The sequence below is a fragment of the Quercus robur genome, chromosome 2 (genome assembly GCF_932294415.1).
Source record: "Quercus robur chromosome 2, dhQueRobu3.1, whole genome shotgun sequence".
Taxonomy (NCBI): domain Eukaryota; kingdom Viridiplantae; phylum Streptophyta; class Magnoliopsida; order Fagales; family Fagaceae; genus Quercus; species Quercus robur.
Genome location: NC_065535.1, coordinates 19047883 through 19067686, shown reverse-complemented (window position 1 = coordinate 19067686; position 19804 = coordinate 19047883). Strand labels below are relative to the sequence as shown.

At 33.4% G+C, this 19804-nt stretch overlaps 2 protein-coding genes across 2 annotated transcripts; both read left to right on the top strand.

Moving 5' to 3' along the window:
* The first annotated feature begins 1655 nt into the window (after positions 1-1655).
* On the top strand, positions 1656-4302 carry LOC126695864 (uncharacterized). The gene is made up of 4 exons (XM_050392663.1): positions 1656-2528; positions 2682-3308; positions 3379-3665; positions 3813-4302. Exons 1-4 carry the CDS (start codon positions 1656-1658, stop codon positions 4300-4302), a joined length of 2277 nt encoding a protein of 758 aa, XP_050248620.1.
* Positions 4303-5963: 1661 nt separating this feature from the next.
* Positions 5964-7255, top strand: LOC126712768 (protein ENHANCED DISEASE RESISTANCE 2-like). Its single transcript, XM_050412227.1, has one exon. It carries the CDS (start codon positions 6106-6108, stop codon positions 7045-7047), a length of 942 nt encoding a protein of 313 aa, XP_050268184.1. The 5' UTR covers positions 5964-6105; the 3' UTR covers positions 7048-7255.
* Positions 7256-19804: the final 12549 nt, after the last annotated feature.

The window sequence follows — 19804 nt, the reverse complement described above, 5'->3', positions numbered from 1 at the left end:
TTAAAAATTAGCTATGTGGCTGTACTTAACTAAAAATACATTTTTATCTCATGAGAAAAAAGTCACATGGCTGAATCTTAAAAAGAGAACCTAAAAAATAGCATCTAAATGCTATTCCTAAGTTTTGTCCATCCTAATTTAACACTTATTGTTTATTCTTAATAAGTAAAGGTGTAATAATTTGAAGACTAAAATATTATTTTAGTCCTTAAATTTTATCAAAAATTTATTTTTCATTTATAAATTTTGAAAAATTATTTTTTATATTTAAATTATTAAAAATTTCGATTTTCGTCTTATTATTGACAAAAGTTTTTTTTTAATCTCTATTTAAAAAATATATATATTTTTCATTTGAATACTATTGACAAAAGTTTTTTTTTAATCTCTATTTTTGACTCAATGGTCAATAATATTGAAATTTTTTTTTTATAAAGTTTAAGGATAAATAAAGATCTTCTTAAAGTTTAGGAAAATAAAATATTTGGTAATATTTAGGAACCTGAATAATATTTGACCTTAATTTTAATAACATGCACACTAATTTATAAAAAGAAATAGTTGTGGTAGATCTAAATAAAAGCTAGTAAAAATTGAACACAATAATAATTTATAAAAATATTGTAAAATAGTTTATGGTTTGTGATTTATAATTGTAACATTATTTTAATCTAAATAGCATTTCTCTTTTTCGCGTGGAAGAATAATCTTTCTTATTCAATAGTATTAAAAATTACTCAATTTATATAATCTCGTGCAAACATAATTATTGTTTAACGCAGTTATGATTTGTTATGACCCTTTATTATTATTTTTAATATTATTATGAGCATAAACCATGCCAGTCTATTCAGAAAAAACAAAACAAAAAACCATGCCACTCTGTGATGAAGGTTGTTCAAAGCTGTGACGGTCCAAAGCACATCAGCCATTCCATGTGTCATAATCATAAACAGCATCTGTGATAATGAAATCGTCAAATATCAGTGACGTAATCACAGCTTCTTCTTTTTTGAATATGTTTTTTTTTTTTCGTTATTAATCACCACGTGTAGCTATCTTTATCGTCAACGTCGGTAAGGGTCTATCACACTGTCAAAGTTATTATCCCGTGTTTACCAAAAAAGTTATTATCCCGTTTGTCGCTTTCTGCGATTTAAATAATTAAAAATCCCCAATCTTTTATATTAAATTACACCAACACCACAACCCACAATATTTTATACTATTAGCATTTCTTTTTAATCAAAACAATTTATTTCCATATTAATAAATTGGAGTGCGGTTGAAGTGAATAGATATTAATAAATTGGAGTGCGGTTGAAGAGAATGGGGGGAAAATTTTTGGCAGGGAGAATATTGAAAAGTATTTTGGAGATCATTTCAGTGAGCTTTTTAGCTCTTCAAACCCATCCTTCCCTGCGGACTTGGAGAAGCTAATTGAACCCTGTATTTCGGCAGCTGAAAATGCAATGCTACTCAAAATTCCTTCAGAAGAAGAAATCCAAAGAACGATTTTTGAAATGAACCCTCTGAAAGCCCCTGGGCCAGATGCTATGCCGGGATTATTTTTTAAAAAATTTTGGCATATTGTTAGGAACCAGCTCATACGAACGGTTCAAAGTTTTTTCAGAGATGGTTGGATGCTAAAGGAGATGAATGAGACCTTCATTACCCTAATCCCAAAGGTTCAAGGTGCCCATAAATTTGGGCATTTCAGACCTATTAGCCTATGCAACTTCTGCTACAAAGTTATTTCAAGAATCTTGGTGGCAAGATTACGTCCACTGCTGGATAAGCTAATAGACCCTGCACAAACAGCTTTTGTCCCTAACAGAAACATAGCAGAAAATGTTCTGTTGGCCCAAGAAGTAGTGCACTCTTTCTCCACCACCAAGAAGAAAAAAGGGTTTGTGGGTTTGAAGTTAGACTTCCAAAAGGCTTATGACAGAGTAGAATGGCCCTTCCTAATCCAGGTTTTAAAAAATTTTGGTTTCCACCAGAAGTTTATTCACCTCATATATCAATGTATCTCTATTGTGAGTTTCACTCTTTTACTAAATGGGGGAAAAGGCCCTAGAATCATGCCTTCGCGAGGCCTAAGACAAAGGGATCCCCTATCCCCTTATCTTTTCATTATTGGAAGTGAAGTTCTTGCCAGAATGATTAATAGATGCTCAGCCCAAAGATTAATAAATGGCATTAGGATTGCCCCATCAATAGCTGGAATCTCCAAACTCTTCTATGCAGATGATGTTTTATTGGTCTGCAAGGCAAAACATTCAGAGATTAATGAGATCATGAACATCTTGGGAAAATATTGTGATTGGTCAGGCCAGCAAATCAATTTTGAGAAGTCAGGGGTCTTTGCTTCAAAAGGGGTTCACTCTCAATTCCTAAATCAGCTTAAGAATCAAAGAGGGTTAAAGAAACTTTCCCAAGGTACTAAATACTTGGGTGTCCCTCTTTTTCTCTCAAGTAGCAAGAAGAAGGACTTTACTTATCTTAAAGAATCCTTGGAATCTAAGGTAAGCAACTGGAAGAGCAAATCCTTGTCTTGGATGGGTAGAGCAACACTAGTGAAATCTATAGCCTTGGCTACTCCGATTTTCGCTATGTCTTGCTTTCTCATTCCAAAAAGTTTATGTGAGGAGATGGATAGTATGCTAAAAAAATTCTAGTGGAGCCCATCAAAGAATTCAAACCGGTACTTCACTCCTCTTGCTTGGGACAACTTATGTCAGCCTAAATGTTTGGGTGGCCTTGGTTTTAGGCACTTTTCAGATACCAATTTGGCCCTCCTGTCCAAAGTAGCTTGGTGGATTCTAATTCAGTCTAATAAACCATGTGTGCAAGCACTTATTGCTAAATACAGGGTGAGAAGAAATTGGCTTGATGCGGATCCTTCCAAGAAGGCTTCTTGGACATGGAAAAGTGTGGAATCAGCCAGGCATATTCTTATGGCTGGAGCTTGTAAGCAAGTTATCAATTGGGAAAGCATTCTCACGTGGGAAGATCCTTGGGTCCCGGACCTTCCTAACTATAAACCAGTTCCATTGTCTCCTGATAAGCTATCTAGTTGCTTGGTGGTGTCTCAGATCCTATCACCAGATAAATCAAGATGGGATGAGTCGAAACTCTATGAATTATTCACTGTAGAATCAGCCATGACTATCATGAGAATTCCAGTCAAAGTGAGTCATAGGGTGGACAAATGGGTATGGGTAAAATCCCATAATGGCAAACTTTCAATGAAGTCGGCATATAAGGAACTTCTTGATCATTCTGAGCCCAATGAGTCTGACCAGGTGAAGTCAAAAATTTGGAAATCAAAAATTCATGATAGACTGAAGATGGTTTTATGGAGAGTGGCTTCAGATATTCTTCCAACCAAGGAAAAATTGGCAAGATTCTTTTCTAGCCATGGATCCTAAGTGTCCCCTATGTGATGCCTCACCCGAATCCTCCTTACATCTATTTGTCTACTGTCATGCTGCAAGATTTTTGTGGGCTGGCAATGAGTGGGGCTGCAGACCAGATGCATTGCAGTTTGACTGCCCAGGTCAGTTTGTAAAATTTCTCTTATCCCCCCAAGTCTCTTCCCATGGCACTTTTGACAAGGAGGGTTTCCTTTTATTCGGGGCTTTGGTGTTGGAGAATCTGTGGTTTGCTAGAAATCAAGCTATTCACAAAGGAAGTAAATTCTCCCCAAATAAAGAAATCCAAGTAGTCTTGAAAATTTTTTTTGATCACTGTGTTGCGCTCACTGATGTCCCCTTAGTGTTGCCTAGACCTTTTTATTCTTGGATCAGGCCTGAGCAAGGAGCTGTTAAAATAAATTGTGATGCAGCGGTGGGGCTAGATCACTCATTTATTGCCATTGTGGCGAGAGATTGGAGAGGGGATTTGATTTTTTCCATGTCCAAACGGGTGAAAACCAACATCCCCATCCAAGCAGAGGCTGAAGCCATTAATTTGGCGACTTGTGTTACTGTTAACCGCGGGTTTGAGTTTGTAGTGGTTGAGAGCGATGCCAAAGCCTGCATTGATGCTCTCAAAGTCCCCTTTGATGAAGTGCCTTGGAGAATTTCATCCATTACAGCTGATACTCTTTTGCTGGCATTCCATGGTAAGAAGTTTGTTTTCAGGTGGAGTCCAAGAGATTCAAACAAAGCAGCCCATGTTTTAGCTTCTTGGTGCCTTGGGAAAAATTTATCTGGATGTTTTGGTCAGGGTTATGCTCCTAGCCCTTTTTTAGATGTTATTAATTCTGACCTCTTAGCAGCTGTAGCTGCTGGCTAGCCTTTGTTTCTTTTCTGTTCTTCAATAAAATTTTCTGTTCATCAAAAAAAAAAAAAAAAAAGATATAATTCTATTCTTTGTAAGGCTAGTTCAGTGATTCAAACCTCACTTTTTTCCTTTGGCCCTCATCTACAACATACTTGATACTTGTATAAAAAAAAGAAATACATAAATAAAATATGAGATTATTTTCTTGATAAGTAAAAAAGCTCTGATTAGACTAAAATATAACAATTTTTTTTTTCATGAGAAGTAAAAGCAATAGGTCTTGAATTGTAGTCGAGATTAAACCATACATGTAAAAAATATATATGTATGATTTAATCTCTACAATTCTCATGAAGGTATGCCAACTCTTTATTTCCAAACAATGCCATCGAGAAGAATGAGCCGTGTGAACTCCAACAATCATTTCTCAATGTCTTGTTTTTACTTTCCACTTGATGCCCGAAATGCAGATGTACAAATTTCCACCAATATTAGATGAAAGTTGTAGTATCACTAGTGCTCCTTGGTAAATTACGCATCCATTTATTTATATATATATATATATATATATATAACTATTCCACTCACACTCCAAAAATTCCAATGACTAATAATGTGATAGATAAAATTTGAAATTATCGAATTTTTAACATATTATTCTATTGACCTCTAGTGTCTATAAATTAACTTCTTGTCTCTCATTGGTTTTTCTTTGAATTGAAATAACCTTAAGTTATTATTATTATTGTTATTATGGAAATAACCTTAAGTTATTTATTATGGAAATAACCTTAAGTTTTGATGGTGCTATATCCTATTATATGGTTCTTATATCTGTTTTGACAAAGCCTTCCATATTTAAACACTATGACACGTTTCTCCAAAAAAAAAAAACACTGACACATTTTGAATCCTAGAGTGTAGATTGGCGTTTGCACTTTGCACCGGACCTAAGCGTCATAAACATTATTCTGGAAGGAGACTCACAAGTAATTATACATGCTCTAACCAACTCTAAGCCAGCCCCTTTACCTATTCAACAGGTGATTGTTGGGGCCAAAGCTTGGAAGCACCGCTTTAGGAACTAGTAGATTCTTTTTGCTCGCAGAGAATGTAACAAAATAACTCATGACACATCTAATGGCTAGATATGTCAAAGTCAAAGATATTTCTAAATGTGTTTCAAATAAATAAATAAATAAAAAAAAGATATTTCTAAATGCACGACTGAAGGATACTCACCCTATCAATATCATTGCCTCTCAAGTTCAGATTTTTGGGTTTACACCTTGTTTAATGAAATTCCAAAAAACCTTTCTATGAAAAAATAATAATAATAAATAGTAAAAAACAATGTTGTTAGTTTGCCTACTTAAAATTGTCAGCTTTCCTTTTTTGGGTGTACCATTCCTCTATGACAATATATATATATAATAATCTTAATTCTATCGTAAATTTTGTTAGTAAACAAAAAAGTTTTTATTTTTTATTTTATACATATAATAATTATTATGTTAATTGAAAAATTAGCTGTCTATGTCTCAAATCAAATCCCAAAAAGTGGAGCTAAGGATAGGGCTTGTCTCGTAGTTTCTTGGAAATGCAAGGTCACATTTATTTCCTCTCTCATATTAGTTATTAATTTAACAACACATCACCTTAAACTCAACCTAAACTTCTTTGCTCCCTCACCACCACTCACCGAGCGAGCGAGAGAGAGAGAGAGTCTGAGAACTAGAAAGAAACAAAAAAAAAAAAAAAAAAAAAGAGAGAATATAACTTTTTTTTTTTTTTTTGTCCTTTCTACAAATTAACATGTGCCCAACGAAGCAAAAGCATCGTACCAGCTCCGGAGCCCGAACCTCCCGATCCAACGATTCCATCTCCACCAACACCACCACCACCACCACCAAGACAATGGTGGAGTGGATATCCGAAGCGATCAACGGTGGATCCCTCCGCCACGTGGACCTCCACACAGGAACAAACGGCTGGGCTTCACCGCCAGGCGACCTCTTCTCTCTCCGCTCCAAAAACTACCTCACAAAACGAACCAAATCGCCTTCCGGCGACTACCTACTCGCGCCGGCCGGAATGGACTGGCTCAAATCGAGTACCAAGCTCGACAACGTACTCGCCCGCCCGGACAACCGTGTAGCTAACGCGCTCCGCAAGGCTCAGTCCCAAGGCAAATCGTTGAAATCGTTCATACTCGCCGTGAATCTCCAAATTCCAGGTAAGGACCACCACAACGCTGTCTTCTACTTCGCCACAGAGGAGCCTATACCCTTCGGCTCGCTCCTCCACCGGTTCGTCCATGGCGACGATGCGTTCCGGAACCAGCGGTTCAAGATCGTGAACCGGATCGTCAAAGGCCCGTGGATCGTTAAAAAAACGGTTGGAAGCTACAGCGCGTGCTTGTTAGGGAAGGCGCTGACGTGTAACTACCACAGAGGAGCCAATTACTTAGAGATCGACGTCGATATCGGAAGCTCCGCCATAGCTAACGCCATTCTTCACCTCGCATTGGGGTACGTGACGAGCGTAACGATCGACATGGGGTTTGTGGTGGAGGGGCAAGCGGAGGATGAGTTGCCGGAGAGGCTTTTCGGGGCCGTTAGGGTTTGCCAGATGGAAATGTCGTCATCTACGGTCGTCGATGCTGTTCACGCGCCGCCAAATTCGCGTGGGCTGGGTTTTGCTAAGGTGAATCACCATAAATCCGAAAATCTTGATGATGATGATGATAATAAGTAATAACGATGATCGTTAATGAGGAAGAAAATGAAATATATATATTATTTTTTATGGGGATTATTTACTTTAGTTGTGTCGAGGTTTTTTTTTTTTTTTTGGGGAAATGTAACGAGGATCATGTAATTTTTAGTCCCCTTTTTAATGGGGATTGGTGGATGATGTAGATGTAAATGGCAACAAAACAAATAACATTGCTCTGATTTCCTCTTCTTTCTTTCTCTCTCTCTGGAGTTTTTATTGGATATAAATTATAAAAGTCTAATTGTTGGATGACTTTTTTTATTTTTTATTATGCTTTTATCAAATTTATTTTTTATACATAATTTTAAATGGTAAAACCTCAACTTTATACATTTGAACTAAGATATAGCAATTAATTTTTTTTCTTGCTTTTGCAAGTATGAAGAATATGATAATAATGACATGTAATTTAATAATTAGATTTCTTAAATTCACATTTAATAAAAAAATAAATGACGGGTTTGAACAGCATTTTACTTTGGTCTATTCTTGTTTACATGGATTTCATCATTTTTAATAGAATATGTTGTGAAGCTGGTCCGTGTGTCTCTAATTTTGTTGTATTAGAAAATGAGGGTTATGATTTTTTTTTTTTTTTTTGAGAGGGTTTTATCCTATGACGTTTGCTCCTAACAATAGTTTTTTTATCATTAAATTAAGACATCAATCAATTTTTGGTACAAGCAGGAATTAAACCATAGATATTTTATTCAACCACCAAAAATTTACCAATTGAACTAAGTGAAACCATACGAGAGCTATGATTATGATTATAGAGAATAGTGGGAATACATGAGGAATTAGCTAAAAGGAACTGGTGATTGTGTGTGATGGTCGGTTGTTGGGTTTGGTTGGTTATTTCATTTTTGTTTAGCAATGCACTTTTGGCTCTTTTTTAGCTGTCTTTTTCTTTTAATGGAAGAATTAATTAATAAGTAGTAGCATATATTTTTGTTGGGCGGCGGTTGGTGGGACGGGGACTGTTAAGATTTGGGTGGTGGGTTCACTTTTAATGTGACGGGGATGGAAGCGCATCATTTTGCCTAAGCAACGCCATAGCATTCCTTGTACGACAATCCCCTTTTGTTTCAAGGGATTTCTTAGCTTTAGACATCATAATGTTCTCCTTTTATTATTTTAATATCATCCGTCAAATATATGAATAGAATCAACACATTTCCCACTTGTACTTATCACTTCACTGAACAATAAGTTTAGAATTACAACTATTTTTATAAGGATCAAAATTTAGATATAATATTTAAGTGTTGTTTCTTAAAATTCTTTTAAAATTCAGTCATGTGACTGTATTTAACTAAAAATACACTTTCATCCCGTGAGAAAAAAAATCACGTGACTGAATTTTAAAATGAGAATCTAACGAATGACACCTAAATACTATAAAAAAAAAAAAAAAAAAAAAAAAAAAAAAAAAGCCCTTTTCCGCTCACTTGATGTTGTGTGAGAAATGTTGAGTTGGTAGCATTCACCAAACGCACCCATTTGCTATTCAGCTAGGCAACTTGTGTCCCATCACTTGTTAGTATTTCTATTTCATTAAAATAACAGGGGCATACGCATGCGCATACCTTTTGATCTTGTTTATGTAGTCTAGCCTACGCAATAATGCCCCATGTTTCATTCCTTTTGGATGCCTCAGGAATGGATATAAATGCAAGTTAGCGTCATTGTCTTTAGTAACCCAGGCATCTACTTTACTTGGTGCTTGGAAAAGCTAATGGCCCATATAAGTTCAATGATGCTAATTTAGTTATGGAAGTTGGCCTGAAGATCAGCATCCTTGACAGTGATGCATATATTGAGTAATACTCTCAGTACTTAATTTACTCGCCAACACCGTCACTGTGCAACGTTCGCCATATACTCTGGAAGATGTCAAAGAAATTTACAAAGGTTTTCAGAAGAGTGGAGTATCATTAATGTGTGGGCAAAGCTTGCAACAAAGCTACCAATGAATTATCTTGTGCTTCTCCAACCCGCCTACAAGCATAGGTTTGGTTGAAGCAAACCCCACCCTGTATTGCCTAATTTTATCAATGATAATGTACAAGTTTTTTTTTTTGAGAATGAATGATAATGTACAAGTTTGATGGGCAAGTTTGGCAATTAATAAAATCTACCGCTTTACTTTTTTAAAAAAAAAAAAGAAAGAAAGAAAAGCAGCGAAAGCTGTTCCGATTCGGTTAGGAGAAAAAAATATTTTAGTATTATTTGATACTATTTTATTGTTTCGGAGTTACTTATTTATGTGTTGTAATAATAATAATAATAATTTAAAAAATATATACTCTATTTTATAGGCTTAAATATTAACCAAGTATAGTAACCCAATGTATTAACTTAAATAACATATTTTATAACACTTTTTAATATTGTTGTCAAGAAAAGCTAGAAAGTCGTTATATTCCATCCGTCTCATTTTTATTGTCCTGTTTGAAAAGTCAAATTTTTTAAGAGGACATCATTTATTGTCTTGTCTACCTTTTAAAAATGTATAAGTTTCCAAAGCTACCCTTAAATAAATTTATCAAAAAATTGAATTAGTAAATTAATAGGGGTATAATAAGAACATTAGTAAATTAATGATGTGGGGTCCAATAATTTATGAGTCCGGCCCACACGCTTATAGGAAGCCCACCGGTCTTAAACTGAAGGAGGCCAGGGCCCAAGCTCGAAACTAGGAAACATAGAAATAGCCCAAAGACATAGCCGAGGACGGTTTCGTCCTCGGCAGGCCCAAAATCTCAGGGATAGGAATGAAACACGAGTACGCTAGAAAGATCAGAAAATAACCTGGGGAAGTTGTCTTTAATACCCTTCCCTGACATGACACTGACCCTAACAGAGCCGGGATCTTAGGCTTTATGGATCATCTCCAGCAATTTTTGGACTAGACTGATGGGACAGATATCTGTCCAGGAGAGATCGACCCTACACGTGGAAGAAGGACAACGAACGTAAGCTAGTATAAAAGAGAATGTTATGTGACCAAAAAAAGGGACAACTCCATGGAGCTTCTGGAAAAAGACTTGATGAAAGAGAATGTCTGGAGAATACATGCCGGACTCCACCTAAAAACCCACCGACGGGTAACCGAGGACAACACCATCGCTCCTCGGATCATGTCCGAGGAGCCAAATCCTCCTAGACACAAGATTGAAGGGCCCAAATATCCAGCCCAAAGCTTTATCTCATGTTGGTTCATCTAAAGTCCGGCCCGAAATGTCCCCCTGTGATCCAACGCTGGCCTTTTAATCCCACTCTCTACAAATATTATTGTGAGGGACTTTCCGTGTGCGAACCCAACATCGTTGTTGGGCCGTTAAAGATTTTGTGTCCTTACAAATGACTTTTATTTTTAGAAACAGGACAATATTTTGAAACATCCTAAAATGGAATAAAGGACAAATAAAGTGGTACGGAGGGAGTATTTGATATTAGAAGTGTGCATCAAACTTATGAATTCAATTAAACTGAACCTACCCGTTACTCAACTCAACTCGACTTGACATCTCTTCTTCTAATAATAATAATAAAAAAACTTGATGTCTCAAGTTGTTTTCTCATGAATTGGTGTGTTAAACTTGAGTTAGAATTTATTTTTTAAGCCTCAGATTGGGTTGAGTTTAAGATGATAATTTTTTCAACTAATTTGACCCAACTTTTTCAACTAATTTGACCCAACTTTTTTTTTTTTTTGAGAAATTATTTGACCCAACTTGATCCTACATATAAGTGTATTTTATTATCTTTATTCTTATTTTTTTGGTTGTATTTATTTTGATATTTTAAAAAAGAGTTTTGATGAATTTGGAAAATGATTTAAGGCATATTTTGGGAATTATAATAGTTAATTTTTTTTTTCGAGGGAGGAATTGTAATAGTCAATTATTAAAAAAAAAAAAAAACCTTAAATAGTCCATCAAAGCCCATCACCAATACGTTTTGGGATGTTTCGTTCATTATTGATTTAGGTCTGAAATGGTTTCAAATCTAATCCAACAATGACAACTTTGGAGTCGATTTTGCTATTACCCAATTCAATAGAATTTATTTTTTAAGCCTCAAATTGGGTTGAGTTTAAGATGATAATTTTTTCAACTAATTTGACCCAACTTTTTTTTTTTTGAGAAATTTTTTGACCCAACTTGATCCTACATATAAGTGTATTTTATTATCTTTATTCTTATTTTTTTTTTGGTTGTATTTATTTTGATATTTTAAAAAAGAGTTTTGATGAATTTGGAAAATGATTTAAGGCATATTTTGGGAATTGTAATAGTTATTTATTTAATATTATTTTGAGGGAGGAATTGTAATAGTCAATTATTTAAAAAAAAAAAAAAAAAAACCTTAAATAGTCCATCAAAGCCCATCACCAATACGTTTTGGGATGTTTCGTTCATTATTGATTTAGGTCTGAAATGGTTTCAAATCTAATCCAACAATGACAGCTTTGGAGTCGATTTTGCTATCACCCAATTGTAGACAAGAACCAAAGAAATTGGGCCAATTTTGACACCTATGGGCTTTTGTTTTCAGGAGCACTCATTGGGTTTTCTGTGAAGATTGAGGGCCTGTTTGGTGAGAGAGTTTGAAGATTGAGGGCCTGTTTGGTGAGAGAGTTTAAACTCATATTTTCACATTTTAAATTCATTACACACATTTTCACATACTTTTTCACCTATACATTTTTGAAAAAAGTCCAAATAACAATTTTCAAACTACTCTACCAAACACCCCCTTACTTTCTCAAATATCACTTATTGAAAATATATATACTGTAGCTCACTTGTTATCTAGTTGCATTAGTCTGAAGACCCATATCGTGTTGGTCGAAATTATTGGATTTAACTTTTTGACTCAAAAATTCAGCCCAAAAAAAAAAAAAAAACCTTTTTGACTCAAAAATTTTATAATTTTATTTTTAATATAGCTTTTGAGATGATATGTTGCTATTTGTTTATAATAAAAATAGTGTCAATAATGTATCCATGTGAAAATAAATTATCTGGATTATATATATATATATATATATATATATATATATCTATTAGTGATAACCCAAAACAGTATACCAAAATTGGTTGGTATTGAAATATTTTCTTCCAATGACAAACTAAAATGGGCCCAAAACTATATTCATAACACTGCTAAATTATAACTTACAACCTCAATAAATTACAAAAAAAAGTTTGTGATTCTTTTTTCGGGTGCCTCTACTCTCTAGTAGACTAGTATTGCTCAACTATATGTCCAACCCAATCAGCCAACAAAAAAAATAAATATCCGGCTCTAAAAAAAGGCAGTTTACAGAATAAATGGGCCAAATTTATAGTGCATTTTGGAGCCCTGAATGGATGAGAAGGGCATAGTCAAATGTGTTGGGCCTTTAAGACTTGCGTTTTAGAGAGAGAGAGAGAACCATAATGTGGGTAGATGAATTGCTTTTTATTGAAATGATGGTCTACTTTGATCCATTTCAGCTCTTCTTGCTTGAATTTTTTACTCAGTGGAGGGAGTTAACACTTGTTAATCACAACTTACGGTTTTGTTGTACTATAAAGTTCTCATGCGTATCAAACATCAAATCCAAATGCGTTTCAATTATGATGGCAGGAAAAGATTCAAAGAGAGAACCTTCACGATGCAGATGAACTGAATCTATTTGGTTTACTTTATTTTTTCCCCTCCTGAATAAGTATATTTGGTTTTCTTTATTAGATTTGAATCGGCCTTATAAGAAACACGTGAGCAGATTAAAAATCTACACTTCCTGCGTGATTCCTAAGTACAAAACTGGCTGATTAATAAGTTTCACACACTGTGTGAATTTCAGTTAGTTTAACTAATAAAGTTTTTTGTTGTTAAATAAAAAAACTAGGGGTCCGAACTCTACCTATACCAAAAACCAATTGATATTTTGGCCTAATTATCAAGAACACTCATCATGGAGTGGACGACTTTTCTCCAAAAAAAATAGCAGAGGACATATGTAAATATTTAATCTTATCTACTAAAAAAGTTTCACACTATGGTCCCTTCTCATTGTTGTCCACCACAACAAAATTTGAGATGATTCAAATTTCATTTTCATACTACAAATGCCAGAATCACCAAACCTTCTCATCATGACCTTAGGATTATCTTATCCCTATAATGTATGTGATTCATGTGAAGCAAACTGACTCTGAGGAGCCACATTACTATAATAATCTCTCAAACTTCATTGCCTACCCAGCTACCTTTGAGGCCCTTCCATTAATCTAACACATTGGTGCTCTATCTCTCTCAAGCAGGAGCAGCTCAACCATCAGGCCGATCAGGTAATGGCCCAAGGCCTCTCACTTAATATATATATATATATATATATATATATATATATATATATCTTCTATTGACCGATAGAATGTCTTGTTTATCTATCTTAAAATGTATATTTTTAATTAAGGCCAAAAAATTTAGTAAATATAATTTTTTTTAAAAATATTGTACTCTTTTTGAATATTCAACATTTTATTAATACGTTTTACTATGTTTGTGGTAGTTTAAGAGTGTAAAATTTTCAATATTCCAAAAATTTTACTCTCTCTCTCTATTAAAATTAAAATTCGAATTAATAATTTTTTAGAAAAATTCATTATTGAAAATTCATTGTTCAATAATAAAAGTCCAACATTTCCAAGCAAGACAATAATCATTTAAAATATGATATTTATTTTGATACTAATTGTTTTTATATTTTTAGAATCAAAAGTTTTCAAATATGTTTTATATATATATATAAAATAGTTCAATTGATGTATTAGATTATTATAAAAGGTTGGATTCTTTTTTCTAATTCATATATCGCTTATGAAATATTAATTAACAGTACATGTTGCTTATAAAATATTAAGTAACAATACATCTTACATTCGTGTTTGGTCCCAAAATGTGTTGAATCGACCCTAGACTAGACTCTATTTTTGCCGACTGTGAATTTTGAATGAAATCAATAACCTTATGATCCAACTATTACTAAATATTTAGCAAGATACCAAATGAAGATTACAAGAAGATTGAGTAAACACAAAGAAAAGAGAGAGAATAATTATTATTTGAGTAAAAAATCCTATTGATCTTACTTAAACTAAATAATACATAAAAACCTGTATTTATATATAATTACCCACCTAACGGAACCCAAGAATTATGGAAACTAACTCCAAAAAATAAGGAAAGCTCTAACGAAAGTAAAACAAAATTTCTCACACGTATATGCAAAGCTTTCATAAAAAGTGGTCGTATTTTGTATGAAAGACATTTAACATGCTAATAATATGGTTCATATTGCATAAATTTTGCATGATTATAGTGATATATTGGTTAATAGAAGTTTATTTGTAATATATGTACTGTTCAAAATTTTTTAGTTGTGTGAGGAGAGAGAGAAAGAAATTTCGGCAATGGTATTGCCACAATTATTGCTGCTGACCTTTTGACTGCCACATTACCAATTGCCTAACTTCCCATGATTGAAAAAGAGGATAGAAGCATTTGTATTGTGGCAATACCATTACTGACATAGGAGAGAGGAAAAAAAATTGTATTGTGTCAATTCCACCCCCAGCATAGGAGAGAGGAAAGAGGAGAAGAAAAAAAATTGTATTATGGCAATACCAATGCCAATATAGGAGAGAAGAGAGAGGAAAGAAAATTATATTATGAAAAAACCATTGCCCAAATAAGAGAGAGCAAAGAGAAAAAAAAAACTGTATTATGACTCTTGATTGTGCTATTAATTTGTTTTTTACGTTGTTATTATTAATTTATAGGAAACTTAATAATAACATGTAGTAAATCCTACATTTGTGATTTTTTTCAATTTCATTAAAGTTCGTTGATATCAAAAGACAAATAAGTTTCTTTACTTTTTTATGGTGGTTATTGGTAATAATTTGTTGTATATATGCTTTGTAAATATTATAAGAAGCATTGTAAATAATATGTATTGTTATATTATAGTTAATATTGTGTGTATGACTACAAATTTTTTTTTTTTTTTTTTTTCTCTTTACTCCTTCCTATTTCGGCAATGGTATTGTGACGATACAAATGTTTCTCCTTGCTCCTTTTCGGTCATGGGTAGTCAGGGAATCATAGGTAGTTGAAAATTGGGCAACATCAATTGTTGCAATATCATTGCCGAAATTATTTTTTTCTCTCTTCTCCTTTGGTCACATCATTTCTCCTACATCGACAAATCATTTCGCTTTTTTGAAAGGAACCATCTGAGGTCCAACCCTTCATCGACAAATCACCGAGGATCTCCCTGTCCTCGGCTACATACTAAAAGCCTTCCTACAACAAGAAGGCAAATAAGGGACTGAATGGATCAAAGAGCGAAGAAGCATGAGTGTTGAGAGGAGGAAATGTTTGAGTTAAGCAACTCTCCCCTCCACATTAAATGAAATCCACCCACCAATATTGTCGCATTTATTATTGAATGACCCATTAGAACAATACCCAATATCCTGTTTTCCACTCATTTTCACCTTAAAAGAAGGGGGAAGTAAAAGATGGGACAAGAAGGAAGAGTATAAATAGGGACTGACCCCATAAGCAAGGGCAAAAAATTCAAGCGAGAAAAGTGTCAAGTGTAATAACAATTGAGATTTGAGAATGAAAAGTTGTATTTATTATACCTATCTTTGGGACTTCCGATGACACGTTCATTAATCAAATCTAAATCAATTTCATTATTGCTACTATGTACATTATCTCAATCTTTTCGATATCTTTTACTTGATTAAACTCTTGACTCATATTTACTAAATTAATTGTGGTGGTTATTTAAATTATTCTTCCTTATATATATATATATATATATTGACATATATATTAGAGCATCCACAACAGTAGAACTATTTTTTTAGCTATTTGGCATCACAAAAAACTACTTTATCTATTTTATCTACTCATTTTACAAAACATACAGCAGCAGTAGATCTATTTTAGCTTTCAACGCAATAAAATAAAATAAACATCACAATAAAATAATATATCTACTACAATCAAATAATACATCCACTAAAAAAAACACCACAACCCACAACCACCTCCACTATCCACAGGCCACCATTAACACAACCCAAATTCATCAAATTTGCAACAAAATCATCTTAAAAACCAACCAAAATCACACATAAAAAAAACTAAAATTCAACAAACCCACAAATCCAGCACCAAAAAAACCCAGTGACAACCAAAAAAAAAAAAAAAGAAACCCACACCACCGCCACAGCCAACAACAACCGCCCACAGTAATGGCTTGGGACAACCCTCCACCACCACAAACACAACCCACGAATGCAACCAATCAACAACCCACCACCCACAACTCTGATTAAAAAAAAAAAAAAAAAAAAAAAAAACCCCACCACAACCAGGCTTGGGTTGCCGGCAGCTTGGGATTTGTGTTGGCAACGGCTTAAGACTTGGGTCACTGTGGAGAAGAAAGGTGAAGTAGAAAGAAAAAATAGAGAAAAAATGGCTGGAGGAAGGAACCAAAAAAAAAAAAATTTTGAAAGGGGGAAGTGCTGGGTTGGGTTTGGTGAAGAAGAAAGAATGAATGTGAAAAAGAAAGAGAGAGAAAAGATTAATTTAATAAAAGAAGAGAGACCAACCAATTAAAAAATATATATATACATATATATATATATATATATATATATATATATTTGTTTTGAACTACAATGCACAACCATTTTTAACTGTGTGCTGTAACCGTAATTGAGAAGGTAAAACTTTTGAATATAGCTTCACTATTGTAGCTCACTTTTTAAAATTGGTAATGTTAAAAATAGTTATTTAGCATCACTATTGCTAGTGCTTTTATGTAGCAACACATACAATATTATGTGGCTACTTAAGAATATGTCCCGTGTCATTTTCTATGCTTTATTCTCTTAATATATTTATTTTATTGAGACCCCAATTCGAATAGATTAGAAGTGATTTTATATGATAATACATATCTTTGGCGTGAATAAAAGTGAAATCATTTTATATGAAACACACTATACTTTTTGTTGTTTTATGTAAGTGAAATTGAGAATCCTTGTAAAATGTAATTAAATATAATTAACTAGGTCCTATGAAAAAATATATACTTGATGAGGGATCCTTTCCTAGCGGCTTCGGTTTGCTTTAAGTTTTTGATATCCAATAGCTTCACTTGACTTTGCCCAACGTGTTGTATGCACTGAGCTGAACATCAATTCCCTAGTGAGCTTCCAGAAACACAATGCAAAAGACAATTGTGCGTATCTACCATCTACTCTCTTTAGTCTTTTCCAATAGTGTTTCGCAGAAAAGCCGTAATTCTGTGTTAAGCAAGAGAATAGAAAACTGAAAAAGTAAAGAAAAAAAAAACTATCAGTTCTGTCATCTTCTATTTCATTTCAGCAAAATAAAAGTAATAGTAATAATAATAATAAATGAAAAGGAAAAAACAATTAAAAAAAAAAAATCTCTTTGCTCTGCTGGCCAAAATATTAGGGGACCAAGCGGCTAAGGTTATACACCAGTGGGCAGTACTGAGAGCCTCTTCAATAACCTCTCTAAACACAAAATCTTCTCTATGGTAGAAAGTAAATCCATAAAATAGGTCTCCAATAGACTCTCTATACCTGAAATTTTTTTTGGCTCATGAATAGTAGTTCATCAAGTCTGATGAGCTACTGCTCATTCTTCAAATATTTTTTTTTCTATTATAATAATAAGGTATTGAATAAAAAAATGTTGGAAGATGTGTAGTTGTTAAAAAAAGAATAAATAATGAATGTAAAAATAATATTTAAATGAAATAGAGAATCTGTTGAAAAGTGTATTTGAAAAAGTGAGTAGCTAAAATATAAAAGTTACTGTTTATTTTCCAAACAGTACAAAAATTTGCCTAATTTGCTGAAGATGCTCTGAAAACCCATATTGTATTGCTTGAAGTTTTGGCCTATTATAACTTGAACTCCTTTCATATATTTTTTATATTGCCACTTATATATCTGATCCAATCAGCTAAAAAAGACTTGAATATCGGATAAAAAAAGGGCATATTACACAGTAACATATTTTTGATCTATCAAATTATAATGGACTTAGTGTTTTTTATTATTCATCTTGAAGTGGTAAGGAGGGATTAATTTTTTAATTTTTTTTAAAAGGGAAGGAGGTGGGATTAATTGAACTTGAGACATTTCTGTTAAAAATACCAAATTATATATAATTTGATTATAAGGCTCTTTGAAATTATAATGGGCTAAGCTTGTAGGGCATTTTGGAGCCGAAAATGGATAAGAAGGGCATTGTCAAATGCTTTAATATTAATTAATTTATTAAAATAACACATTAATATTAAAATATTCCAACATATAGAAACATGTGAAATGCATTTTCTGTAAGGATGTCAAATGCACAAGCACAACAATATCTTCCCTTGTCATTGTTGCCTGCCCACCACCACCACTGCAAAATTTGAAACAATTCAAATTCATTTTCATACTACAAATATCAGAATAACAAAACCTTGTCATCATGTATTAATTATATTACGCTATGTTGTTCTTTTATAAATACACACTTGCCTGCACACTTGTACAATGAAACTTATAACAAAAGGTACGTAATCAAGTTAATCATCACTTATCACGTGTCATAGTTACATTATAACGTGTGATCTAGACTTTTTTTTTTTGGGTGTGCATAGTATGAGATTACGTGGAGCCACGTAATTCCATAGTAATCTTATTAATCTCTCAAACTTCATCACCTAATACCGACGTGTACATTTGATGTCAAAGCTTCCTCATTAAATGCAAATGTAATTTGTTTTTGGTAAAGAGAGGAACGCGGCTTCTCGTCGCCGCTAACACAATGAGAGTAGCCAGCTGGCATAGTGTACACGTTTGCCTTCCAAAAAAGCTATCAAATTTCAACCAAACATTTAATAAAAACCTGTCCTGTCTCTCTCTTAGCTACTACTTGCATCGCAAGAAAGAAAAAAGAAGAAAGAAAAAACTGGCAAATGCTGAGTTGGTAGCCTCAATCTCTGTTCTTTCTCGTGTCCCAACTTCAATGCCCTTATGACTAATATTCTCACTTAGTTTTATGAGTCACTGGTAAATTTCCTGGTAGCTTGTTGAGCAAAGGGACATATCATATATGAAATATGTACACATTGTGTGGCTTATTATTATTATATATAAGAATATGTCCTAATGTCATTTTCAGATTTTCTTTGCTTTATTCTCTTAATATATTTATTGAGACCCCAAATCCAATAGAAGTGGTTTTATATGGTTAAGTACATATGTATCTTTGGCATGAATGGAAGTGGATAGTTTTATGTGGCACACACAAACTATACTTTTTGTTGTTTATTATGTAAGTGAAACTGAGAATAATGCTAATTAAATATAATTAATGAATAAACCTTTCCTAGGGGATTTGTTTTGCTTTGCTAATTTATGTTTTTTTATTCAGTGGGTTCACTGGTTTTGAACAAAATGGTGTATGCAATGAACATGAATTACCTAATTAGCTTCAAAACACAAACACAAACACAAAGCCAAAGACAAATCAATTGGGCTCCTCTTTTCCAATAGACAGTGTCACAGACAAAAAAGCAAGCTGGCCAACTGTAAAACTATGTTAATAGCACAAAAAATTGGGAAAG